Raw genomic sequence first — 26,734 nt, 5'->3', positions numbered from 1 at the left:
TAAGTCACTAAACCTTTCCAGTTCTTAGTTAAACCAAGTGGTCTCTTTAAGATGTTAGTAACGTGAATGCTTGATGATTTAATAAAATCTAACTTGGGGTAAATTATAGTGCTGTACTATTTATTCTCCAGGAAAACTTCACAAAAAGAACTCAGTGGTGATGAGGGAGCGAGACTAAAACAACACTCCCCAGATGGCCCAGTGGGAGAGAGAGCTGAAGGAACATTGGAATGGTCAGAGCCTAAAACTTGTTGTGATTCTCTGCAGACAACTCCCAGGCCTCACCAGCAAAGCTCACAGTCCATTCCTTTCCTAGTTCCTCTTCTGAGTCCATTTGCCTGCAACTTCCCTTTCCAAGCCAAATTTCCACCCCCAGGTTGACATCCAAACTGAAATCTACCAATGAAGACAGAGAAGGGGCCATAAAGGAAAGCCAGGAAAAATGTTGAGATTCATTTCAGCTTTTTAAGAGAAGTCCTCAGTAACAGAAAGCAAGGTCCTGTGCACCTCCTTACCAGTACAAAACAAAGCTTTCCTCCGGAGGCTCATTCTCCATAATCATGCCCTTTTAGCAACAACTCACAACTTTTGACACATTTCCTTCTCTGTTCTATGTCAACAGTACATTCCATTGTGCAGTGATCCACCTATGGACTGACTTCTCTGGAAACAGCATTTTTCTCCCTACATTCTTTTTGTTTCTAAGAGCTGTTGTCCAAAGTAGGAGTTGAAATACTCATTGCCTCTGTGTCACATTCACTACAAAGGAAGCAGGAGAGGCAACAGAAATGAGAAACAGGACATTTCCAGTAAACAGCTCTGGTGGTTATGTGGAAGCTGAATTGAATCACAGGCATATGGGTTTGGAATTATGCTTTGAAATACAGAATTAGAGGCACCTGCCTCCCACCTATACGATAGTATTTTTGGGCGTGGTTTTTATAGGCCTAGCATTCCATTCTGTAGTGGTGCCAAAGAGCATTAAGTCATCAGACTTATGTGAAGCACATTTGAATTTGGAAAAATCAAGGACAAAAAAATAACAACATGGATGCTCCTGATGGGAAATCTATCAAGGATGCTGATGGTAGTTGGAAGTAACATAAATGAGATTATCTTCTCACAGACTCAATATTCATTAATGGAAAAGCAAAACTGATGAATGCAGGCTTGCTATCATGCAGTTTAAGTCTTTTCCAACAGAATAGGATGGTAAAATGGGTGCCTCTCTCATTGAGTTTGCATTGAGAAAGGCAAATAAAAATTGTTTAACCCAGGCATCTCTCACAATTAATTTTAGTTTCGGAGAGGAAAAACAAAGGGGATCAGTGACAATGTGAGAATGCAAATGTGTTACTGCACCTCTAACTAATGCAGGTATGTGTCCTTTTATCCTGAGATTAGCTCTTGTCATCATTTTTGAAACCCTGAGCTGCCTCTCAATAGCCTGATGGGTCTTGCCTCTGTGGATTTTTAATTCTATTGTCTGCTCTTAGGAGAAGAAAGCAGATAGAAGCTTAGAAACTGGATGTCCCCCATATTTCCTGGTTCCTCATTCTCCTCCAGGCAGAAAGATGGTGGGGCTCTGTCTCCAGTGAAGAGGTATTTTCAGATACTGAGGTGTTGTCTGGGACAACTAGTCAGGGTTAGAAGGGAGAGGGCCAGGGGATCCACACCCACTCTCTCTAGCTGGGTGTTGCTTTCCAGGCAAAACCACCTCGGTAGACCTCCCTTCCTTCCCTCTTTCCCTTCCAGTCTCCCTTCCCGTTTGCTGTCTATTTCCTGACCCCTCAGTTTGGCCTTCCATAGTAAGAGGTCAGTACGTTTTCACACTTGGGAAATTTCATTCAAGAATTTTTATCAATGGACAAGTCACAAGAAACCCTTCCATTTTAGGGCTCGTTGACGTCACCAAGGAGGCGATAAATATCTGTTGATATAATTGGATGTGAGATTCAGTGTTGAAATAGCAAAAACTCTGTCCCTCGCTCCTTGGCAGGGCCCTATGATTTATGCAGGAGCAGAGGCAGCACGCAATCGAGCTGTCAAGAGAGCGTCAGCTTATTAGGCAAATGCTGCGTGCTTTCTGAAGAGGGTCGATGCTATAAAACCCCACTCCAGCCTCTGCTGTGGAGAAACCCAGAACCCAAGTCCACTGAGAGACGGAAGAGAAAGAGGAGAAAAGAAAAACAGAGAGGCGACAGAAAAGAGAAGGGAAGAAAACCTCCAGAACCAACCCCAGCGACGTCCCTCTGCAGAGAGGCGGCAGCGTCCCTCTCACCTGCGCAGCGCCGGGGAAGGTAGGGAGCGCCTGGACGGAGCGCGCCGCCAACTTTGCGCTGCCGGAGCCGCCGCGGTGCAAGCCTCGGGGCTGGCTGCCCTGTATCGGCGGGCGGGTTGGCGGGCTGGCGCGTGTGTGTGTGCGCGCGTGTGCTGTGCGAGTATGTGTGCTTGTGTGCGCTGACTGCACCTTCAGATTCCCATAGCGGCTGAGAAGTGGTAAAGCAAACTTAGACGGCTGCTCACCGTTACCAGAATTGCCAGTTACTCTTCCCTTGCTGTAAAAAAGAGCTCCCCCCGCCCCCGTCCCTGCCATCAATCCCGACCCCCGAGAGAAGGAACCAAGGACTGGGATGGAGAGGGGAGGAAGAGGAAGAGGAAGAGGAGGAGAAGGAGGAGGTAGAGCAGAAAGAGGAGGAGGAGGGGAGGAAATTCGGAGGAAAATGATGAAATACCTTGGAAGTGGGGGGGGGGGTCAGAGCGGGTGAGGTCTTCAATGTGCTGCCCTGTTCTAGGCTGGGGCGGGGGCCACGGGGGTCGTTGGGAAGAGAACTCAGGCACCACCGTCTCTTTGGAATCTCAAATGTTAAGGCTCGCTGCCTGGCCAGGGATGGGCTCTGGGGCGAGCCCCCGGGGGAGTCCCCCTTTCCATTACTCCAACCCCGGAGGTCCTCGAAGGGCAGCTTCAGCACCGTGGACAGCGCCCGCCCACTCCCTGAGGCCGGGGCCTGGCACGTGCGGGGGTGTCCCGCGGGAAGACAGGCGAGGGCATCTCCCAGCAGAGCTAAACTCTGACCAACTCTTTCTTTTCCTCTTCCCTGCTCTTCTGCGCCCTCCGCCCGCCTCTGCTGCAGCGAGCGCTCCTAACATGCGGCTGCCGCTGCTCGTATCGGCGGGCGTCCTGCTGGTGGCCCTCCTGCCCTGCCCGCCCTGCAGGGCCCTCCTCCGCCGGGGGCCGGTTCCTGGCGTCCCGCAGGCCCCCCAGCCCTTGGATTTCTTCCAGCCGCAGCCGCCGCCCTCGCAGCCCCAGCAGCCGCAGCCTCGGCCCATCCTGCTCCGCATGGGAGAGGAATACTTCCTCCGCCTGGGGAACCTCGGCAGGAGCCCGGTGGCCGCGCTCTCGCCCGCTTCCTCGCCCCTCGCCGGCGCGGGCAGCGGCGGCCGCCCCTTGCCAGACCAGGCAGCCGCCAACTTTTTCCGCGTGTTGCTGCAGCAGCTGCCGCTGTCCGGGCGCTCGCTCGACAGCCGCGCTGGCCCCTCGGAGCGCGGCGCCGAGAGCGCCCTCGGCGGCCACCAGGAGGCACCGGAGAGGGAGAGGCGGTCCGAGGAGCCCCCCATCTCCCTGGATCTCACCTTCCACCTTCTGCGGGAAGTCCTGGAAATGGCCAGGGCCGAGCAGTTAGCGCAGCAAGCCCACAGCAACAGGAAACTGATGGAGATTATTGGGAAATGAAACGGCGCGTTTGGCCAAAAAGAGTCTCTGCATTTAGCACACAAAATAATTTAAAAAAGTATTCTGTACCATAGCGCTGCTCTGATATCATTTGTTTATTTTTATATAGCTTGAAACATAGAAGATGTACAGGGAGAGAGTCTATACCCCTTAATTAGCATGCACAAAATGTATTCACGTGCAGTTACAAACACAATGTTTATTTGTACTGATTCCTTCTGGTTTCCATTTCCAGCTGTCTTTGTAGTGGTGTTTTAAAGAGAATGCAGACCCGAGAGGGAAGAAAGGTTTCCAAGCAGCAGATAGATAGAAATCACCCAATTGTTCTTTTTGTGGTTGGAGCCAAGCAGAAAGGCAGCTCCTGAGTGGGTGGGTAAGACGAAGCCTGTAAGCTCTTTGAGTCGACTTTCTCTTGTAAACGTTTCAGTAATAAAACGTCTTTCCAATCCTTGGTCACTTGGTTGTGTAAGAGAATGTGGAATATTTATATTTTTAATAAAAGCTGCAAAGGTTGCTGTGACTTTATTTTTCCTCTTCAATGCTCACACACGGAAATGCCCTCAGCTCCTAGTTTCCTCCAGTTTTTCTTCAGCACAACAAAAAAAAAAGTCCAAACTTCCTGCATTTTATTTCCCTCTAAAAACATAAACAAATTTATGTCAGAAGCTCACACAGACCTGCAATTGCTTGGGCTCATCTCTACTCCTGAGATGACTCCTCTGAAGTTGACGTCAACAACTGGAAAAGTTGCTTTAGCTCTGAAACTTGGTAATTCCATAAATGGAAGATCAATCGTGATGGAAATAATAGTTAACTCTGATTAATTATAAGATGTGAAATAGCTGTGGAGAGTGGGGACAGATGAGAGAAAAAGAGAAAGGCTGGTTGAGGCAGGCATTCCTCCAAACTTGACAGGCAAAATACTGCTTTTTTAAAAAATTATTTTTAAATAAATAAAATAAATCTTTGTTAACAATAACATTTGTTTATTTATTTATTTTACTATGAGATGGATCACTTTATCATGCTAGGACTTTGGTACCATAAAACCAAAGATGTTTTCCAGTGACTGCTTTTAATAAGAGAAACTTGTTAGCATCTCCATTAAAACAACTAAATTTAGTGGCTATAAAATGACACTCAGGAAAAATTTTATTATTAACAATTTTGTGATTTTAACAACTGCAGGAATTAATTTGCACGTTTATATCTATGCCAACCCTAATTGCTTTGATTCTTAGGAATATGGCTTGTCTTTACTGACTTCTAAACAGCACACCTAATTTTGCATTTGGCCTTGGTAGTTTAGTTTTAACTTAAAAAATGCAACAGAATGTCTAATACTTCAAAATTAACTTGTAGTATGAATACACTTCTTTCCCTGAGGCCTTTGAAGTACACTTGACAAATAGACTAATATGACAATAGGCAACACTGCGTGAATCAGTATGACTAAATTTTTAAGAACAGCATTTATTTAAGAGTTCGTACAGAGTCATCACATTTGTATACTGAAGGAGGCATTACGGTGCAACAAATAAAGCATGATTTAAATATAAATTACATATATATTTAATTGTGTTTCATGTGCCTATATGTTTAAATACATGCAGTTGTTCTATAGTTTACCAGATTGGTGTCACAGTGGATATATGAGAAAGTAGAGAGCTCCCGCTAGAAGTTCTTTTCATGAATCTGCATGATATGTGAATAGAGATAAATGGCGATCTACAAATAAGATTAGAAAAATGTCACAAGGCTTCAGCCTTCTGAAGCACCCCCAGATTTAAAGGACATTTCTGGATATATGATCAGTGATGTCTACTATGGAAATGAAGACAACTTTGCGAAATATTTCATAGCTTTGGTCAATGATTTACCTTTTACCCATATATTGATAAATCAGTCACTACTGAATTGGCATTGAATTTCACTGTATTGTTGAGGAAAAGAAGAAATAAGAACTACTATGATAGAATACCAAACAGCTAGTGCCTAATAGAGATGAGAGTGTAGTGCCTACTTTTTTCAACATTTGCCACTTGTTACTGACACAAACACAGGTACCACACCTACACACCCTTCATAATGTTTCCCACACAGTAAAAGATTTGCAGAAGATCAAGTTTCTTTTCTCCAGTGTTTACTGCAGCTATTTTCTCAGAGTGTTCTTTTCCCTCAATGTGTTAGGTAAGTCATCTGGGATAACAGTTTTTGCTTGTTTTCTTTGCAGAAATCCCATTTACAGGTCCCATTCATCGTCTGCATCATGTTAATTTCATCTAAGTCACCTGCTGCCTATGTGTATCTCAGCCAGGCAGACGGAGCGGCAGCAGTTGGAATGAACATCATTCATTCAGGGAGTTCAGCCACGAAAAGGAGAAGACGTGGCGAGCTGGCTCTGAAGCAGCTCCACTCGTGCTCCCTGGAGCTGCAGCCTGGCTCTGGAGGGGAGGGGCCTCAAATCCAATCTGCAACGGGAGAAAACGTGAATCAGAGAAAGAAAAACTAATCCTTTGGGGGTTGGCCCAGGTACTTTCCTTCCGAAAACAGAGGATAATAATAATAATAATAATGCCATATAATAAAATATGGGACATAATTATTATTAGGGATGGAAAGCAAGCTCAGGTTATCATGGCTCTGACCAAGAACCATGAAAGCAGTTCACACTCACGATCCAAAACTGGACAAGAGTAATGCATGCAGTGGAAGGAAGTTCTTGAGAAAAAGAGTTGAGGCTTTTCTACTGTTTGCTTTTTCAGTCCACTTGTACATCAGCTACTGAGATAAAAGTCATTTGAAATTAATAGAAATTTTGGTTTAGAAAAGCCTGCCGAATACAAGAAGAGAAATTTTAATTTAAAGGGCATCACTACATTGCATGATGTTGCAGGATATATAAATATAATTTCCCCACTGTTAAAGCAAGAAGGTTCTAAGTTCATCATATTTATATGTAAATATATATATTATCCTTACAGTAATTTTTGCAAAACTGCAGGCTGAGATTTGAACAAATCATGAAGAGATTTTATTCTCTAGGCAACGAAACTTAATAACAATATTTATATCAAAGCAAATCTAATATCAAAGTTTATAAAGAGATAATCATCTTTTATAAATGCTTGACAGATACAGGTTATTATTTTGAATAAACTGGTGAACCTAATCTCATTAGTCAACTTTACGTTGTTGTGAATTTTTAAAATAATGACTTAATGGGATGAGGGACAATCATGAAGATGTCTTGCTGAAATGCAACTTGATTTTGTTAATTCTAACTCTCCGTTTAAAAATACCACAACAACCACAGTTTTCCTAGGAGAACTATGGGAAATAGGCAAACATATTCTGATGACTTTATTGGTAAAATTACCACCACCAGATTAGAATTTCATTCCAAAGCAATGAAAGAGTCACATGCATTCAGCTAAAAAGCCCTGGGTAAATGCACAAAGCTGCTAAATGAATGGAAAACCACCTGCACAGGCAAAGGAGAACGTTGGTAACTACACTGTTTCATTGTCACTCAAAGTTTTTTGGGAGAAAAAGGAGTCCTTGGCCTTCACCTTATCAGATTCTATCCTAACTATGTTTTAGGATAATGTTTCAGAGTCAACAAAATGATCCCAAGTCTTTATGAATTCACAAGATCTGTACACTGGAACTATCAAATCCTATTAAGAGAAATTAAAGAGCTAAATAACAGCACACTTCCCAATTTAAAGGATCAGAATCATGAGTATAAATACAACGTCAAATCTCCCTCAATTGACTTATAGATTCAACACAACAGTAATCAAAACCCCACACAGTTGCTGCAGGTCTATATGTGTGTTGCTTCTTGATAGAAAGTTAAAGAAAGTCAGAAAAATCATATTAACTGCAGTGGAATGAAACTAAGTGCCTAGTTTTCTATGAAGGAACAGCTGACGTATAAAGTAAAACTGAGTGGGATTTTTTGTTTGTGTTACAAAAAATGCTGCTAGATTCTGTTGGAATAGGTTAGGTATTTGAATGTCCTCAAAACTGAAGTGGAATAAACAGCACCCTGCCAGAATCCTGCACTTGCCTATACATGGCAAACTCTTCCCTTCATCACCATAGTCACTTTATTATCAGTAATTACCAAAAGAGAAAAAATAAACAAGTCATCTGGGCATATCATTGGAATGTAAAATGCTTTTTTTTCTTATGGTTTTGTATGGAGTAGATAATGAATTCTGCCTGGACAAACAGACCATCAGGCTCCACTGTGTGGCCTCTTCTCTTTGAAGGTAGATTCTAATCTAGAAGGAACTTCTATGACAACTGTTCTGAAATATCCAAAGGACAAACCCAATGGAAACTGCTGGTGGTTAACAGCCATTTGGGACTGAATATATACAATGCTTCCCTGAACTAAAGATTGAAGTGTATCTTCCATTTAAAGTATTTTAGTTGTTTTTACCCAATAGCCTTCAAAATTTTGGATTGCATAATTTGGGTTTACTGTTCTACATCCTCACATTTCTAGGCAGTTCTTAGATTTTCCTCTGAATATAGACAATTATAATTTTTCAGAGAAGAAAGGCCAGTGCCAGGGAGAGAGCCAAGGGTTGAGATTATCCTGAGCACCTTTAGGTGATTACACCTCCTCCTTGGTCTAGCTTTCTCTTCTGTAAAAATATATATGAGACTCTACCTCATAAAGTTGCTGTAAGGACTCAATAAATAATACACATAAAGCACTTTGTCCATGCCTGTCTTATATTGCGCCCCTTCCTTCCTTCCTTCCTGCCTTCCTTCCTTCCTTTTTTCCTCACTTCTCTTTCTTTCCCCTGCCTTTCTCCCTTTTCCTTACTCCTTTCTTTTTTATAGCAGTGAAGAGGCCTCTCTGCCATGCAAAATCATTTAGGAGACTGATAATGATGAGCTATATTCAACAGCAATGACCTCCAGTAAGAAAAGACAATTGAATTTACAACTTCGTCTTTCCACAACTGGGCATTATTTTCATGATTCATATTCCCTTTGTCATATTGTAATCATGACCATCCATGTGACTGCTGTGTTTCTCCAAGCGGCCTAACTTTATATATAACTATTTCTTTTTAAAAATCAATTAATTTATTTTTATTTCATAGAGAAAGACACACAGTCAGATAATCTTCCATTTGGTGGTTCACTCCCCAAATGCCCACAACAACTAGGGCTGGGCCAGGCCAAAGCCAGGACACAGGAACTCCATTTGGATCTCCCACATGGTTAGTAGGCACCCAACTACTTGGTACATCTCCTACTGCATCGATGGGTGTGCATTAGCAGGAAGCTGGAATCAGAAGTGGAGCTGGAACTTGAATCCAGGCACTCTAATAATGGGATGAAGGCTTCCAAAGTTGCTTAACTTCTGTACCCAACAGCTGTACCATGAATGGCTATTTCACAAAGAAAGAGTGAAGTAAAGATGGAGTGACCTTCTTTCTGTAGCCATAACCCATCAAACCAAAGCAGACGTTTTTCCTATAGCCATCTCCAAATAGACTCAATATCAATAGACTTCAAATTATTTTCCAAAAGTTGACTGTTCCCTATTATAGGAGGTGCTGTTTCTTGGAAATATTGATGCCGTATGAAACAGAACAAAGCACTGATCTCCTCTATCTGCTTTTGAGCTACATGCTCAACCATCTAGGTTGATACATACAATCAGGTGAACTAGACTGCTGATATCATATTGTTGCTACACTTTACACATTTTCCTCAGGTGCAAAAACAAATGAACAAGCAAAGCCATCATTTGACACCATGCTCTATCCTTCTGGAGTTACTGATTTGACAAATATGATGTTCAGTCAGAAAAGAAAACTGGGAGATGGAATAAGGGGTCAACATTTTCCCTCTGACTCAACTCTAACAGGCCAAAAGCCACCAAAAAATTGGCAGAAGGGAGTGCTATAACTTTACTTAGAGGAAAATCTATTTTTCTTACATGAGCTTGACCAGTAGTTTGGAATATTCATGAGCTAGATTCACTCAGAACACAAGATCTTTTATTTTTATTTGGCTTTCTTTCCCCCGTTACTGTTTAACATCCTTTAAGAGGAAAAGAGTGAACATCAGATTATGGTACCAAGGTATTGCTTCAATCCACGGAAGAGCAGGGTAAGGTGAAGTAGCCCCACCCAGAGCAGACTCATAGAATGGCAAATGTCCTAAACAGCACTCTGGCCTCAGAATCAGCCCTTAAGGCATTTGGATTTGGCTGAAGAGCCCATGAGAGTACTTTAGGTATGGAAAGCCAAAACACTCTGGCAAAAAACAAAAAACAAAAAACAAAAAACAAAAAACAAAAAAAACCCTAAATGAAAGATCTCTGTGAGTGAGATTCCAGTGGAAAGAACAGGCCATCAAAGAAGGAGGTACCTTTCTCTGAAGGGAGGAGAGAATTTCCACTTTGACTATGATCTTGTCTAAATAAGATCGGAGCTGGCGAACTCAAAAGGCTTCCATAGCCTTGGCAACTCATGACAAGAGCCTAGGGAGATTACTGATGCCATAAACAAGAGTGTCAATTGTTAAGTCAACAACAGGAGTCACTGTGCACTTACTCCCCATGTAGAATCTCTGTCCTTAATGTGTTGTACAATGTGAATTAATGCTATAACTAGTATTGAAACAGTACTTTACACTTTGTGTTTCTGTGTGGGTGCAGACTGTTGAAATCTTTACTTAATATATACTAAATCGATCTTCTGTATGTAAAGATAATTGAAAATGAATCTTGATGTGAATGGAATGGGAGAGGGAGTGGGAGATAGGAGAGTTGCGGGTGGGAGGGAAGTTATGGGGGGGAGAAGCCATTGTAATCCGTAAGCTGTACTTTGGAAATTTATATTTCTTAAATAAAAGTTTTAAAAAATAAAGGCATCATCCTTGACAAGACAGGCCATCTGAACCACTTGCTGTTGATGGCGATTAAGGACCACACCTTTGGCAGAGGCTGTGGACAACTATCTTTCTCTGTGCACAGGACAGATTTAGGTTTACTGGGCCTTCACAGGATGGTCGAATGATATTTTGAAAAAAATGTGAATTGGTTGTGAAAAATCAGGAGTGAGGGTGTGGAAAAATTGGAATCTTTGTGCACTGTTGATGGGAAAGTAAAATGGTACAGCTGCTATAGAATACAGGATGGGGGTTCCTTAAAAAATTAAACAGAGTTACCATATAATGTAGACACATTGCCTTGGAGTGTATACTCAGAAGAATTGAAAGCAGGGATTCAAATAGGTATTTGTACATTTTTGTTTGCAGTAACATTATTCATAATATAGCCAAGTGGTAGTAACAATCCAAGTGTCCATGCATGGAAAAATGGGTATGTAGCATGTACATAAGTGTACATACAAAATGTGGCATGTGCTACATTATGGATAAGCCTTGAAGACCTTACACTAAATGAGAGAAGCCAATCACAAAAAGACAGATACTGAATGGCTACATTATATTAAGTATCTAGAATGGTCAAGTTCATAGAAACAGAAAGTAGGATGGTGGTTTCCAGGAACTGGGGAGGAGGGATCTATGAGGAAGTTTTGGTTAAAGAATATAGAGTTTCAGTTTTTGCAGCATGAAAAATGTCCTTAGCAGTGCTAAACTGTACATTTAGGAAGGGTTATGATGATGCATTTTATATTCTTCAGTTTTTAATCACAGTTAAATTTTTTTTAAAAAGCAGGTAACTTTGTGGCCAGCATTGTAGCATAGCAGGTAAAGCCACTGCATGGGATGCTGGCATCCCATATGGGCGCCAGTTTGTGTCCTGAATGCTCCATTTCCAATCCAACTTCCTGCTGAAGGCCTGGGAAGAGCAGCAGAGGATGACCTAAGTGCTTGAGTCCCTGTACCACATAGGAGATCCAGATGAAGCTCCTGGCTCCTGGCTTTAGCCTGGCCAAACCCTGGCTGTTACAGCCATCAAGGGAGTGAACCAGCAGATGGAAGATCTCTCTCTCTCTCTCTCTAGCTTTGACTTTCAAATAAACAAATAATTTTTAAAAAAGAGGCAACTTTACACTAAAGGTTGGGTCTACAGGCTGGACAAAACAGAAATTCATCAACATGGAACTACGGAACTTGCAAGGTGAGCTAAGTGTGCTCTCCCCAATGTCATGAACCTCTTCCACCATCACTACTCCATTTTGTCTCCTCTGCAGCAGGGCTGGTTTCTGCTGGCATTTATTGTCATATGTATACATTTTCTATGTTCAGAGCAGAATTAAGAGGAAAGCAAACTGTGCCTTGTGTTTTATGGACATTTTTTCTGTTTCTTGGTCTGCTTTTTCATTGGTGTCAATTTCTTAGCTTCTAACAGCACACAAGCCTTGTTGCTCTTAACAGAAGATTGTTTCTTAGTAAGAAGATGTCAAAGAAAAGAAATCCAAGTGTTCAATGGAGTCTTTGGCTTGATTTTTATGCTAAATGTGATGAATTTTTTAAAAGGCCAGTGTGCTTCATGGCAAGCTTTTTGACAATGAAAGTATGAAATGGTCCTCAAAGTTCACTTGGAGGCAGATGCATCCCAGGGCATACAGCACAGTGGCTATAACTGGGCGTAGACTGTTAACACGTTTTTGCTTTGGCTTGATGGCTAATACCAATGGTCACTTTTACTTCAGTGGGTCTTGCCCTACATGATCTACTGATTAAACAAAACTAGACAGGTGCTTTCCTAACCTGGACTCTCCCCCAATATGGCTAGCCACATTTAGAAGGGGCATCATTGCTTTCAGTTGGCCCAGAGTGGAAGGGTGAGCTTACTTTCATCAGTAACCAGTGCCCTCAGGACGTGCCAGGCTTCCCAGGGCCTCCTTGGTGTGTGCCAGCATCTGCCCTTCCTCACATGATCATTCTTTCCCTACTCTTGATTCTGTCCCCTAAAAATTTACCTATCCTGTGTTCTGTTCTCTCAGGCTTATCCAAGTGATGACAATCAAACTGAGAAAATACATGGAAACTAAGACATTAATGCATGATAATGCACTTAATATACATGGCTGCCAGATACATTTTGCCTAGAAACTCACGCCCTACCCTGAAGGATGATAGATGACAGGCAATTGAGAGGGCATTGAAAGCGCTGAGGAAATTTGTGTCCAGGCTCCCACATTCAGGCTGCCATTCCTGAATCTCTGAATGCGGCAGTGAACGCCAATCAGAAATTCAACCTGACAGAGGGTCTGGTTACCACTACATGTTAAATGCCAAGCTCTCTAGACCAATTCAAAAGCACCCTTTCCCATCTACAGTGAAATCCATTGGCCTTAAAGGAATGGTTATAGGAAGGTTAAAGTCAGACTTGAGGCTGCTGAGCGGGCAATCACCCAGTACTCATCCTGCACCTGCTAGGCTGGGTGGGAGAATCAATGCCGGGTGCTGGAAACAGGAGTAGGCATGTTGAGGTTGTGTTCAGAATGTGCATTCAGAAAAATCAAACCCAAGTGTTGGGCTGCTCCTCTTCTTTGAATTCTTGAACCTCAGGCCCTTGGATAGCTTGAGCATGACAGATTCCTGACTGGGAAGGAAAGTATAGCCAAGAACCCAGCCCAGTAGCCAACAGTGAGAAGCAACTGAGGCATTGTCCTTGGCCCACAGCCAAAGGCCTAAGCCTTGGGGAACTCTGTTAGGCATCTCTGTCATCAGTGGCATCTATGTCACAGGAATGGAGCTATTTCTTGCTTGGAGCAGAGCAAGGATGAATCACAGAGCTGTGAAAACAGCACACACTGCATGAATGCTACAGGAAGAAGAAAAGAGGGGACCCCTAAAAGAGCTCTAGAAGGAAGACACTCAGTAAAAAGCACTTTTTCCTGGGAGGATTTGCAGGTGGACACCTGATTGAGGGGATGGAGGAAGGGAGTTGATTTGGGGGCTTTGTTGCCATTAGCTATGTGCTTCTTGCTAAGGGAAGGTTGGGAACCAGAACAATTTCCCCTGGGCCATCAAAGGGGAAGAAATTAAACTCACTCATCACTTTTTCCTAACCTAGAGGAGGATAGTATGGTGTATTCTGTTTCCCTGGCTTCTAACATGGTATCTGGCTTCTAACATGGGAATTGACCGGGCCATGTTGGGGGCAGGTTACATGTGAATTTTACAACATAATGTCCCTGTGTAGAGTCTGTATGGGTTTTGCTCTTTCTGAAAATAGAACTGAATTACAGAGAATCCAATTGTGAATTCCTCACACAGGGATTATTGACCTTATGTTAGGCAAACAGGTCACACAGGTTCACCTCAAGCATGATGGGAGGGGGTCTGGCGCTGTGACATAGCTGGTAGATCTGGTTCAAATTCTGGTTGTTCCACTTCCAATCCAGCTCCTTGCTAATGCGCCTGCGAAAGCAGCAGAAAATGACCTCCTAGATCCCCTGAGCCCACGTGGGAGACCCAGATGAAATTCCTGACTCCTGGCTTTGGCTTGGCCCAGCCCTGTCCTTTGCAGCCATTTGGGAGTGAACCAGTGGATGGAAGACCCCTCTCTCTCCTTGCCTTTGCCTCTCTCTCCCTTTCTGTAACCCTGACTTTCAAATCAAATAACTAAATCTTTTTAAAAAAGATTTAAAAAAAAATAATGATGGGAGGTTGATAGTACTGCTACATCCAATTTATAGAGAGAAAAGTTTGAGGAATTTTCTCAACAAACTCTAAAGATAAAGCACTGAGAGCTGTTAATAGTGACCCCAAACCCAAAAGGAAAAACGCGCAGCTGGTGTTGACTCAGGGGCAACCCCAGCAGAGGAAGTCAGACAGGGCAAGATCAGTTGGTCAGCAGCAGGGGATGCAGCTGAAGGATTTGTCATGTACAGCCACACCCCTGCAAGTGGCAGAGGCCCAGAAATGACTCAGTTTGTGAAGCTGTGCCAATCTGGCATGAGGGCTGAGTCAAGGTTGAGGTCACACTGATTTTTGACCCAGTCACACCAGCCCAGGTGAAATGAGGATTCCCTTAACAGTGTTCATCAAACTCCCGGTAGAGGACAAGGATCGGATGAGAAAACACCAAGTCCCTAGGTACGGTCCTGAGCACGTCACATGGCCACGAGGCACCTCATTGCCCTCCACTGTAAAATGGGAAGCTTCCTAGCTCCTGCTACCCAGGGTGGTGCGGTTTGAATAAAAGCATCTCTCTGAGAGACCGTGTAAATCGTAGAGCAATGTGCACATGTTGGTTACAGCTACCACCATGTGCTCTCGGGGTTTTAGATGCTGTAACAATGATGAATTAACTCTGTACTCTGTGGGCTGTCGTGGGGAAAATGGCATTTCATGGAAATCACTGAGAAACACAAATAAAGGCAGAGAAAAACCCACAGGAAGCACAACGCTAACCAGGGTCTTAGGTTAAATCAGAATAATAAGCAATTTAACAACATAGGAAGCAACTCCACTGGTTGTGTCATAACAACTCCCCCAGCACATATTTTCATCGAATTGCGGAGCTGTAGGCACAAGTTGTCAGGGGAAATGAAGTCATTGCTCTCCTCACACACAATTTGCATTATGTTTCCTTCTGTAAAATGGATATATCCGTTCTAGCTTCCTATTAGAGTGACATTTACTTAGGATACTATTTCATCCAGAGAAATGCAATCTACAATTTTAGGGCTGATTTGTTTGCTGTTTTTTTTTGTTGTTGTTGTTTTAGTAAAACTCCAAATTGACAGTTATTAGGATGTCAATTTCCTAGCAGGAAAAAGGGAAAAAGAAAACAGAAAAACAAAATTGCAGTTGTAGGATACAAAGGCAAATGCATTAATATTATTCATGTAATATTCTTCTTAAGATGTACTTGTTAAGGAAAACTATACTCGTTCCTGTAATTTTTTTCTTTGTAAAAATGCCTGCACCCCACTATCATCACTCCATGTAATTTCCAGGATTACTGTTATGTAGTAAATGTAGGCCAGTCCTGAGCACAGATCAGTGTACTCTCTATTTTTGACAAGTTGAAATTGCAGCATAGTCGGATGCCTCGCATATCAGTGATGTGTAAGTTGAATCTCCTAATTTGTAAAACACAAAGCAATCATTTTCAGCAGGAATTTCTGTTTGAAAATAACTTGACACTCTGAATCCCTCAATTAAATGTAGAGAACATTGTTACATTCTCATTCATTTCAGTTTGTTTTGGGAAATAGATCATTTCAAAGAACATAGGACCTATAGTCACACTCATGGGAAATCATTTTCTTGGTCTGCTGTTTTATTTATTTATTTTTAACATTCTAATACCTTACAGAATTAATCTCACTTAGAAAAGAGGCTTCTAGCCTTCCAGTCCCTGGTGTCTTACTTCTTAGTCTCTGGTGGCAGCTAGAGTGGATGTTTGCACTTGAAATTAGAAGGCATGCTTTGGTCTTAAAGGTCATTTGTATGAAGATGATTTTATCTTTTTTTTTGCATGTTGTATCTGGTAAAGATGCAGGACTCATGTCTGCTCACATTCTCCCTGGAATATTGGTTCATTTAAGGGATTGAATCTTGGGGGAGAAATCTGATAAGAGCTCAGGTTTGGGGAGACATATTGGTTTCTGAGAACCTTGGAAATAAACCTTGTGTTTCAAGAGGAGAAGAGAATTTTGTTAGCTTTCTAAACCTTGTCTTCAAGAAAAAATAGATTTATTTATGTATGTATTTATTTATTTATATGAAAGACAGAGAGAAGAAGACAGATCTTCCATCAGCTGGTTTATTCCACCAGATGCCTACAACAGCCACGATGAGGCCAGGCTGAAATTAGGAGCTAGGAACTCTACCTGGGTCTCCCATATGGGTGGCAGGGAGGGACTCAAATACTTTGACCATTTTCTACCTTCCAAGGCTTGTTAACAAGAAGCTAGATTGGAAGCAGTGTAGCCAGGACTTGAACCAGTACTCTGAAATGGGATGGTGGCAAGTGGTGGCTTAACCCACTGCACTGCAACTCAGGCCCCTAACCTCTGTCTTTCTAAACCTTTAAACCATAGGTCTGTGTGTCTTTCCTTCCTTCTTTCATTTTTCCTTTCCCTTTGCTCTCTCCTTTCCTTTTCAAAATGAAATATTTCTTATTTTCCCTTAGAATCATCTTTATAACCTCACAGGGCAACATTTACAGGTGGGTCATGGGAGTAAGATGGCCAGGGACTGGTTTTCCTTGGAGACTCTTTACCCACTGCTTCTGCCTTTATTAAGCCACTGCCTTGACCCCCTCTCACCACCTCTGAGTTCAGAGTGAAGAGCACTGAGTGTGGGTGACCCACACTGCTCCTGACGCTCTATGAGCTGACGACGTGTTAGAAAGCAAGGAACTGGGGACACGGGGAGTGGGGAAGGAACATCTGCGTCTTGCTGACCCTTAGGTTGGGTCTTCCCAGCCAAGAGGACAAGCCCAGGGCTGGAAGTCAATGGCCTGTGACAGGCGGCCTCTGTAGTTCTGTGAAAGTCAGTTTAGACAGTGTAAGGGGGTGGATTAGGGCAAAGATGTGTCATGAAAATGTTCAGAGATGTTAGCTCATAAAGTAATTGACATCAAGATGAAAAATAAGGCCCCAAAAAACAGTGACAACCAATCACCAGCTAGTGAGGCTCAGCTCAGTCACTTAAAGGTGCATGAACCATGCTGGCCCTTGCTGCACTTGTCCCTGCAAGTGGCTGAACGAGAAAGGGAAGAGAGGCTTGTTGGATGCAGGCTTCCCCAGGCACGCCCTTTGGAAAACTGCCTTAAGGACTGTCAGTGTCATCCTCCTCCTGGCTCTTCCCTGTCCCTCACTCCCATATAGATGCGAATGAGTTCCACTCTGGGCATGCAGACACAAAATGAGGAGAGGTCAACGGGAAGTTTTGCCTTTCAAAAAAACACAGATCTTGGAATAAGTTCTTCAAGAAAATGCTACAATGCTAAATGTAAATGTACCTAAACAGGGTTTCAAAATACGTGAGGCAAAAGCTCACAGAATTGCAAGCAGAAATAGACAAATCCACAATTGTAGTCTGAGATCTTCAAACTCTATTCTCAGCAATTGATAAATAGAAAATCAGTATGGATACAGTAGACTTGAACAACACTATGAATCAGCTAATTTAATGGTAATGTATCAAACACTTACCCAACAACCACAGAATGGAACATTCACCAAGATAGATAATATTCTGCGTCTTAAAAATATTTAATAAGCTTAAAAGGATTGGAAACATATGAAGTATATAGTCTCTTGACATAAAAATTAGACCAAAAGTCAAACAAAAAGATATTTGAAAAATCTCCATATATCTGGAAATTAAATATCACTCATCTAAAATAACTCATGATCAAAAAAATAAACTACAAGATTCATTTGAAAATGTTTTGAATTAAAAGAAAATGAAAATACAAAATGTTAAGACTAGTGAGATGCAGCTAAAGCAGCAATTAAAAGAAAATGTATAGCATTAAATGCTGATGTTAGAAAATAGTAAAGATCTCAAATCAATAATCTAAAAAGAAAGAGAAGAAAAAATTAAGCCCAGAGTTAACATAAGGAAAAGAGCAGAAACAAAAGTGGAAAAACTGACCAAAATCAATGGAGAAAATCAATACAGCCAAGTTAGTTTAAAAAAAATCAGTAAAACTGGTAGTCAAAACAATATTGAAACAAGATCAAAGTTGGAGGACTTATATTGCTTTATTTGTAGACTTCTATAAAGCCATAATGATCAAGACAGCATGGTATGGGTAGAAGAACAAACACACAGGTCAATAGTACAAAATAGTGTCCAGAAATAGACCTACACATAGTTGGCCAATTGAATTTCTATTAAGTTATCCAGGTAATTCATTAAGGAAAAGGAACTTCAACAAACAGTGCTAGAACAAATGGATGTCCATCTGTAAAACAAAAAAGTCAAAAAGCAAATCTCAATCCTTACCTCAGGTATACAAGAACTAATGAAATGATCTTAGATCTAATTTAAGAACTAAAACTATAAAAATCATAGAGGAAAACATGGGAGAAAATCTTTGTGATTTTTTCTGAGTTAAGCAAAGATTTCTGAAATAGAATATAAAAAGCACAAAGCCACAAAGCAAAAACGATAAACTAGATTTTGTTAAAATGAAAAATATTTGTTCTTCAAAATACAGCGAGAAAGTGAAAAAAAGCAGCCAAAGACTGGTATAAAATACAACTGTATTTCAGTATCTGCAGCAGACTCATTTTCAGACTCCCCACTGGAGACCAAATGTGTGAATGCTCAAGCGGTTTTTATAAAACTGCACTGTACTTGCATATAACTTACACACATTCTCATTTACACTTTAAATCATCGCTAGGTAACTCAGCATACTTAACAGAACATAAAGGCTCTATAAATTGTTGTTACACTGAATTATTTAGGGAATACTGACAAGAAAAAAGGTCTATACATGTTCAGAACAGACACAACATTTTAAAATATTTTCAGTCCACAGTTAAATCTAGAAACTTGAATACAGCGATTTGACTGCTTGAAAAACATCTCCAAATTTCTGATAATGATGTTTCATCCAGAGTACATAAGGAACTTCTCTCTAAGTAGACAAACAACTCAATCAAAAGTGAAGGAAAGGGGGCTGGCGCTGTGGCGAAGCAGGTAAAGCCGCTGCCTGCAGTGCTGGCGTCCCATAGGGACATCCCTGCACCCGTGTGGGAGACCCAGAAGAAGCTCCTGACTCCTGGCTTCAGATTGGCTCAGCTCCGGCCGTTGCGGCCATCTGGGTAGTGAACCAGCAGATGGAAGACACCTCTCTCTCTCTCTCCCTCTCCCTCTCTCTGTCTCTGCTTTTCTGTAACTCTGCCTTTCAAATAAACAAATAAATCTTTAAAAAAAAAAAGTGAAGGAAATTTGTGAACAGTTACTTCACCAAAGAAAATACAAAACTGACTAATAAGCACATGAAGAGATGCTCAATATTATTAATCCTTATGGAAGTGAAGTCAAAAGTGTAGAGACACTATACACCTCGATTAGAGTGGCTAAAATGTAAAAGATGATATAGCACTGTGTGCTGGCAAGGGTACAGAGTAGCTAGAACTCTTATGCAGTACTGATATAAACACAAAATTTAATAGTCACTATGGAAAAATGTAATAGTTTCTTATAAAGTTAACCATAAACTTGCCATTTAACTCAAAATTCCACACTCAAGAGAAATGAAAGCATATTCACATAGACCTACATGTGAATGTTCAGAGTAGCTTCATTTATGATGGTCAAATTGTGGTATATCCTATCCACTCAATGAATAATGATTAGGGATAAAAAATTGAGATGGTGATATGTGAACCATAATGATTGGCTGGCAAAAGCAGTCTACATGAAAAGAGCCAGTCACAAAAATGTACCTACTATATGTTTTCATCTATATGACCTAGAACTGGAAACAAACTCTAGAGCAAACAGATCAGTGGTTGCCAAAGGCTGCTAGGTAGGGAGGAGACTAACTGTAAAGGCACTTGGGGGAATTTGGGGGGTGACAGAAATATTCTCTACATTAATTGTGATGGTGGCTATACAATGCTATGTATTTCTCAAAACTCATTGAACTATACACTTGAAATGGATAAATTTTAGTGTATTGTTACCCCAATAAAGATGACTTGAAAAATCAATTATCTTTCATTGCCTTGTCCATCCACTATTCTGTGACTGCCTCAAATGTGTACCTTCTGTCTGCCTGACTGGGAAGTGAAGTGTACAAGAACCTTTAGGTGGACTTCAGAGCTGAGTCACCATGGATTTTGTAAAGTTTATGGCATCTGAAGAAGGAATAGCAACTGTGTAAACATTCAGCCAAATGAGTACCTAGGAAGAGACTTTGGAGCACAGTTTGGGAAACGTGGATTTATGAGCTTCAATACAAGAACTATATTTTGAGAAATGCAATGGACTATTTCTCTGAGAATCTATTGTTACTGTTGGCACCAGAATGACTGGTGGGCAGGCTTAAGTTCACGACCCTCTCCATGAAAACATCCTGTATCAAAGGACAAAATTCCCAGTGTTAGATTTGGCCCTGTCCAGTGTTGTATACACAGATGGAGCTACTCATGGAGTGGGCCCTTTGTTTTCCTAGCAAGAAAACTGAGACTCAAAGAAATTAAATGCCCAGAGAGGGCAGGTGCTGTGGTGCAGGGAGATAAACCCAGATCCCACATCAGAGTGCTGGCTTGAGTTTTGGCTATTCTTCTTCTAATCCAGCTACTTGCTAATGTGCCTGGAAAGCAATTGATGACGGTTTAAGTACTTGAGTTCCTACCACTCACATAGGAGACCTGGATGGAGTTCTTGGCCCCTGGCTTACGACTAGCCAAGCCCTGGCTGTTGTGGAATTTGAGAGGTAAACCAGTAGATGGACAATCTTCATTCATTCTCTCTCTCTCCACATAAATAAATAAATAAATATTTTTAAAAAATAAAGTAAGTGCCCAGAGCCAGACACAGGAGTAGCTCCAAGACTGGAGTCTTCTCTCCTTATTTAATTGATATTTTTATTGTATAGAGCCTTGGCAGAATTTCTATCCAACTAGTTTATTTTCAGGATTGAAGAATGGAATATGAAAAGTAGCTATTCCTTTCTTAAAATGACAAATAGCTATGATATGGTAAAGATTTTAGGCCTGACCACCACTGCCTTCATGCTCTTGAAATACATGAGCTGTGGTTCTTAACATAGGCAGAAAGTACAGAGAATTCAATGCCAAGGTTCTCATCTTCAAAGCACATGGCTCTTGCCAGGGTGTGTGTATGGTGCAGTGAGGGAGGGCTCTGACCTTGAGGCAGTTGCTGTGTCCAGCTCAAGTATCAGTCAGTGCAGCTGCTGAGTTAATCCACATTAGGGAGACATTGCTCTAGAAACCCCTGTTCCCTGCACAGCTCCCATTGAATACTCTGGACAAGGTCTTCCACACAAGGTCACTAAGTTGCTTCAGGATTGGGGTAAGGGGCACATGAACTGGGCTTTCATTGCTGCTGCTCCTACCTCTGCAAAAACTTAATTGCCACACGTATTTCCAATGAAAATCTCAATTGTCGATGGGGAGTGAGAGGGGCCTGGGGACAATGCCTGTGTTAACACTCAGTGTAATTTGTGTTTGTTAGTTGCAGGAGAGGAAAGACATCAGACGGAAGTAGATTTGACCAGGAAATAGTCACATCCATGCATGCTCAAGACATGAAGTTTCAGAGAGACCGCTTTCTAAGAGGAGCCAACTTGCTTCAATGCCTCCTTTTTCTACCTGATTATTGCCTTGCCTTGTTTTCTGACGTTGACTGGGGCATGGTGTCATGTTTCTAAAATAAATCTAAAAGTTAACACATGAAGTAGATTGAATATTATATCTACCAACTCTCTTTTCATTGATGGAGCATACAGCAGGCATGGCCTAGAAGGATGATAACCTAGAAGGTGGTACTCCAGCAAGAGGCCAGACCAGCTATGGGGTCTTTGCACAGTTTTCTGGGAGGTGTGGGGATGACAAGGGTCAAAGTTCCGCCTGTGAAAGGATGGATGGGCTTTTTATAAGACTCAATTCTTATTTATTTATTTGACAGGCAGAATGACAGAGAGAGAGGGAGAGACAGAGACAGAGAGAAAGAGAGACCTTTAATTCACTGGTTCATGATCCACATGGCTGCAATAGCTGGGTTTGGGCTGGCCATGTGCAAGGAGCCAGGAGCTCCACCCAGGACTCTCACATGGGTGGCAGGGACCCAAGTTCTTGGACCATCATCCACTGCTTTCCCAGGAGCATTAGCAGGGAGCTGGATTGGAAGTGGAGAAGCCTGTACTTGAACCAGTGCTCCTATATGGGATACTAGAGTTTAAAAGGTGGGTCAATCCTGTGGAGATCAATACTCACCTTGCTGAGAAATTCTATTTTCTTAGAGAATAAAGATGGGAGAGGCAACAATGTTTCTGTGATCTAACAAAGATTAGAAGTCCCATTCACTGCTGTTAGAGGGAGCTGAAGTTTATTTATTTATAGGAAATTAATTTGAGAGACAGAGAAAGAGAGACAGCAAGACAGAGAGATGAAGTGCTCCAATCCATGGCTTACTCCCAATTGTCTGCAATGCCAAGGCTGAGTCAAGGCTGGGACCAGGAGCTACAATGCAGTGTGGGTCTCTTATGTGGGTGCAGGAATCTAATTTTATGAGCCACCACTGCTGCCTCCCAGGGTGCACATTAGTAGGAAGCTGGAATCAATCAGGAGCAGAGCCAAAATTTCAACCCAGTTACTCTGATAATGGGATACAAGTGTCTTAATCTCTAAGCCAACTGTATACTCCTGGCATCTGGTTTTTGCCATTGTCACTCTTTCTCTTTTAAGATTTATTTCATTGAAAGACAGAGAGTAAAAGATGTCTTCCATCTGCTGGCTCACTCCCTAAATGACTGTAACATCCAGGTCTGGACCAGGCTAAAGCCAGGAGCCAGGAACTCCATCCTGGTCTCCTACAAGAGTGGCAGGACCTATGTGCTTGTGCTATCTCATGCTGCCTTCTCAGTCACATTAGTAGGAAGCTGGATCCAAAGCAGAGCAGCATGGGACTCCAAAATGGAATGCTGGCATCAAAGCCATGGCTTAACCTGCTGTGCCATAATGCCAGCCCCATGGCCAGTTTCTAACACACAACCTGCCTGTGTGCTTATGTGACGAAGTAGTAATCATCCAGCATCACAACTCAGAGACAGCAAAATCAAGGGCAGGCTTCCCTGTGCAAATGGATGTGAGGAAAGCACTTGGAATTAAAGATTTGCCTCCTTTTAGGTCTTCAGTTCAACTGCAGGGAGCTGCAATGAGTTTACAGACCAACATGTGAGCCCAAGATGCGCCTGGGCTCCGAGGCAACATCACTCCTGACATGGGGCCATCTAGGAAAGAGCGGTAGGACTAGCCATGAAGCAAGGACTCTGGTAGCACATTCTAAATGTTCAACATAAGACTAAGGACAAAGCATGAAATTCCAACAAGCCAATCTTGCAATCTTGGGACAAATGTTAACCTGGTAACTGGGTCTTGAGGTGGTGAAGGTGAACAAGGCCTGCAAAAAATTCTCAGAGGCCAGGACTTTGCTACTATCATGAGGTCTCTATTGTCAGGTCCATATCTTGTTTTGAGACCAAAGAGTAGTACTGTCTATGAGCAGGTGTCCTTCTCTTTGTGAAAGGCCTGTTCTCAAGTCCTGAGAACACGCAGCAAGGTACTCTGCAATACTGAGTGTCAATCCATCACACCCTACCCCACCCCTCCTGCCACCCCCTCATCTCACCAGACAGGCATAGGGATGTCAGCATACAGGGGAGGGCTCAAGGGATAGCAGCCATGATGAAGCGAGACACTCCCCCTGCAGCCTCTGAGAAGCATTACAAGGACATGTATAGATGGTGACAAAGCCCCAAACTCGAATTCTCAGAATTGTAAACAGAACTCTTTAGACAATTATTCAGATCCACAGTTAGGCCCTGGTTCCAATAAAGCACAGTGTCTTCTCTGTCTCCATTTGCCCTCCTAAGTCCACTACCAATACTCCCTCCCCTTGTCATTAAGTCTAAGTAATGTCAGAAGGAGTTAAGTAGCTGAGCAGACCATAAGAGTGTTCAGAATATTGCACAGTGTGCAAGTTTCAAGTTGACTGTTAGACTTTGGGGGTGGGTCCTGTTCACCCACAGTTACAGACATGGCAGGGACCCCCAGAGATCCCATTACCCTTGCTGAGCAGACGGCTAATGAGGCAGAGAGGAAGCCTATGATGGGAGCTCTGTCAACCCAGGAAAAGTCATTGAGACAGAAATAGCCATGTCTTTTCAGCAACAGGGACCATGAACTACTTCTGAGCCACAGGCACAGGGAGTTGGGTCTTAGGCCCGGTGGGGTCATTTACTTAAAAGTTCCACAGGATTTGGATCTTTAAATATGAATTAAACAGAAAATTTTCAAAAGGCTATTGAAGATATTTGTCCCAAATCAAACCTCTTAACAGTAATCAAGCAAAGGCTTGATCATGAGAAAACAAAATGCAGGGACGTTATGGATTTACTTTGCTTCCCCTTCATTGTGGCTGGTGAGTACACACTTGTGTTCTGGCTCTTCATTCATTTAGACCGCAGCAGGTGCAATTGTGACTGTACCCAGGCCACCTTTTCTCAGGGCTCTCCTCTCCCAGTAGAAAATGCTGGGGGAAGTTGAGTGTGAACATTCAAAGAGAACTGAGAAGTCAGCTCATCTGCATGGCACTCATGTTGGAACTGCCTAGGATAGCATTCCTGACAGGCAGGGGTCATCTTTCCATCTCCTGGGCATCTCTGGTGTACGCAGGGATGCTGCCACGTAATCTATGCAAACCCTACATTTTCCCGAATGAGCCCTTTGTTATTCCTCCCTACATGAAGGGCAATGAGTCCTCATAGGGACACCTTTAAAAATGCCCCCCCCCCCAGTGGTCATCCTGGAAGGTTCACTACTACTGGATTACTGAATAATTGCTGACGGAGTCCCTGTTCTGAGTCGAGGTTCCCCTCCATGCAGGAATAGACAAAGGAGCAATCCTCCTTCTCCGGTGCCTTAAGGCAATCGTATCACAGCGAGCTTGAGTCACAATATTATCTGTGTACGTGGTTCTTTTATAGATGACTGAACCTCAAGGTTGGCAGAGAACTTCATCTGTGGGCCTACAGAAGAGTAACATTATGGAAGAAACTACATGAGATGTTAGTCAAGGGAAAAGAAAATATTTCCTACCCATTAAAGTAAAAATCAAGCTCTGAATCTGACTCCAGATGTAGTGAAGTATGAGAAAAGCCAAAAGCACTAGGCAGATTGCTAACTCCTGTGAGAAAACAAGAAGAAAGCTTCACTGACATGATCACAAATAACGTTTTCAACATTATTGAGATGGACTTTGCATTTGGGATTGGAGCCCTCCTAAACACTCCTCCAAGGGCGCTGCACAACCATTTTCAGAGACCAGCTCCTCCTTTCTCAGCTTCCATCAGATATCTAAGAATTCCTGTAACCTCTTTAGAAATAATCAAAACCTACTCCTTTTGTAAATCTAAAACTACCTCAAAAAGGTTTTTCTCACACCAAATATTAATTTTTGCCATTTTTCATCTGTGAGACAAATGCCTGGCACAAAAGCATGCTACTTTTAATTCCCCAAATTTATTTTCTTTATTCCTTCATAAAATTGAGGTCTCTTTGAGTAGATATTGTTAAGATAAAAAGTCATTTTCTGATTTTTGGAGGAATGTTGTTTGTTTTTCATAGTCACCTGATGACCCAGAAGAACAGAACTAGAGAACACTTCTTGAACACAGTCTCTTGCCTGGGCAAGACTCACACCCAACACAACATTTAAGAAAACTCATGAGTATGAAGTAGCCATGAACACTCTTCCTTGTGAAGAAACCGTAAAGCATTTCTTCTATGGATTCTTTAAGACATGCAAACATCTAACCAAGAGTTAGGAAAAGACATAACTTCAAGTTTTCATTACAGCAACAACAAAAGGTATCAAGAGTCCCTTAAAACTTCCAGTGGTGGAAACCCTGTGCTTTTCTGCTCCCAGGAGCACAAGCTTAGGCAGCACGGATTTAGTCAAGCCAAGACGATCTTTGTTTAACCACAGCCAACATACTCTCAGAATCCATGAATCAGTGGTTATTGGCCAGAGATTGAAAACTAAGTCTAGTGTGCTCCTAGGGGTTGCTGGGAAAAACAGGTCATTAGTCTTTGGAAGCCCAAGGAGGACAGAGGAAAGGCTGAGCAAGAGCAAGTGGCTGTCGCAGGGAACCCAAGGGCACAGGCAGTCACCGCAGACAAAGCAGCTTTCCAGGGCATGCCGGGGCTGGGCTCATTTGTGCCCCCTTCCCTGGGAAGCCAGGTGTGAGTGAGATCACCACACGTGGGCAGAGTGGAGTCAACACTTTATTTCTTTCATATAGTGCTTTAAACA

At 42.3% G+C, this 26,734-nt stretch overlaps 2 protein-coding genes across 12 annotated transcripts in view; one reads left to right on the top strand and one right to left on the bottom strand.

Annotated features, from left to right (window-relative positions):
• The first annotated feature begins 2,166 nt into the window (after positions 1–2,166).
• CRH (corticotropin releasing hormone) lies at positions 2,167–3,873 on the top strand. Of its 2 annotated transcripts, XM_008255502.4 has the most exons (2): positions 2,167–2,300; positions 3,135–3,873. In XM_008255502.4, exon 2 carries the CDS (start codon positions 3,149–3,151, stop codon positions 3,731–3,733), a length of 585 nt encoding a protein of 194 aa, XP_008253724.1. In that variant the 5' UTR covers positions 2,167–2,300; positions 3,135–3,148; the 3' UTR covers positions 3,734–3,873.
• The window catches only part of TRIM55 (tripartite motif containing 55), a 53,732-nt gene continuing 30,808 nt past the window's right edge, over positions 3,811–26,734 (bottom strand). For 3 of the 10 annotated variants that reach the window (XM_002710445.5, XM_002710444.5, XM_008255586.4), the window contains one exon: positions 3,811–6,204. In XM_002710445.5, coding sequence (XP_002710491.1) covers positions 6,082–6,204 — 123 coding nt within the window. In that variant the 3' untranslated portion in view covers positions 3,811–6,081. Of the gene's footprint in view, positions 6,205–18,401; positions 18,624–24,049; positions 25,449–25,518; positions 25,607–26,734 lie in introns of those variants that run through there. The other 7 variants (XM_008255585.4, XM_008255587.4, XM_008255584.4 and 4 more) reach the window with 6 other exon arrangements.

The sequence above is a fragment of the Oryctolagus cuniculus genome, chromosome 6 (assembly GCF_964237555.1).
Source record: "Oryctolagus cuniculus chromosome 6, mOryCun1.1, whole genome shotgun sequence".
NCBI classification, from domain to species: domain Eukaryota; kingdom Metazoa; phylum Chordata; class Mammalia; order Lagomorpha; family Leporidae; genus Oryctolagus; species Oryctolagus cuniculus.
This window is presented reverse-complemented; position numbering and strand designations above follow the sequence as displayed.

Bases quoted from the DNA above. Each gene is read 5' to 3' on its own strand.
- CRH (XM_008255502.4), top strand. From the start codon at position 3,149: ATGCGGCTGCCGCTGCTCGTATCGGCGGGCGTCCTGCTGGTGGCCCTC.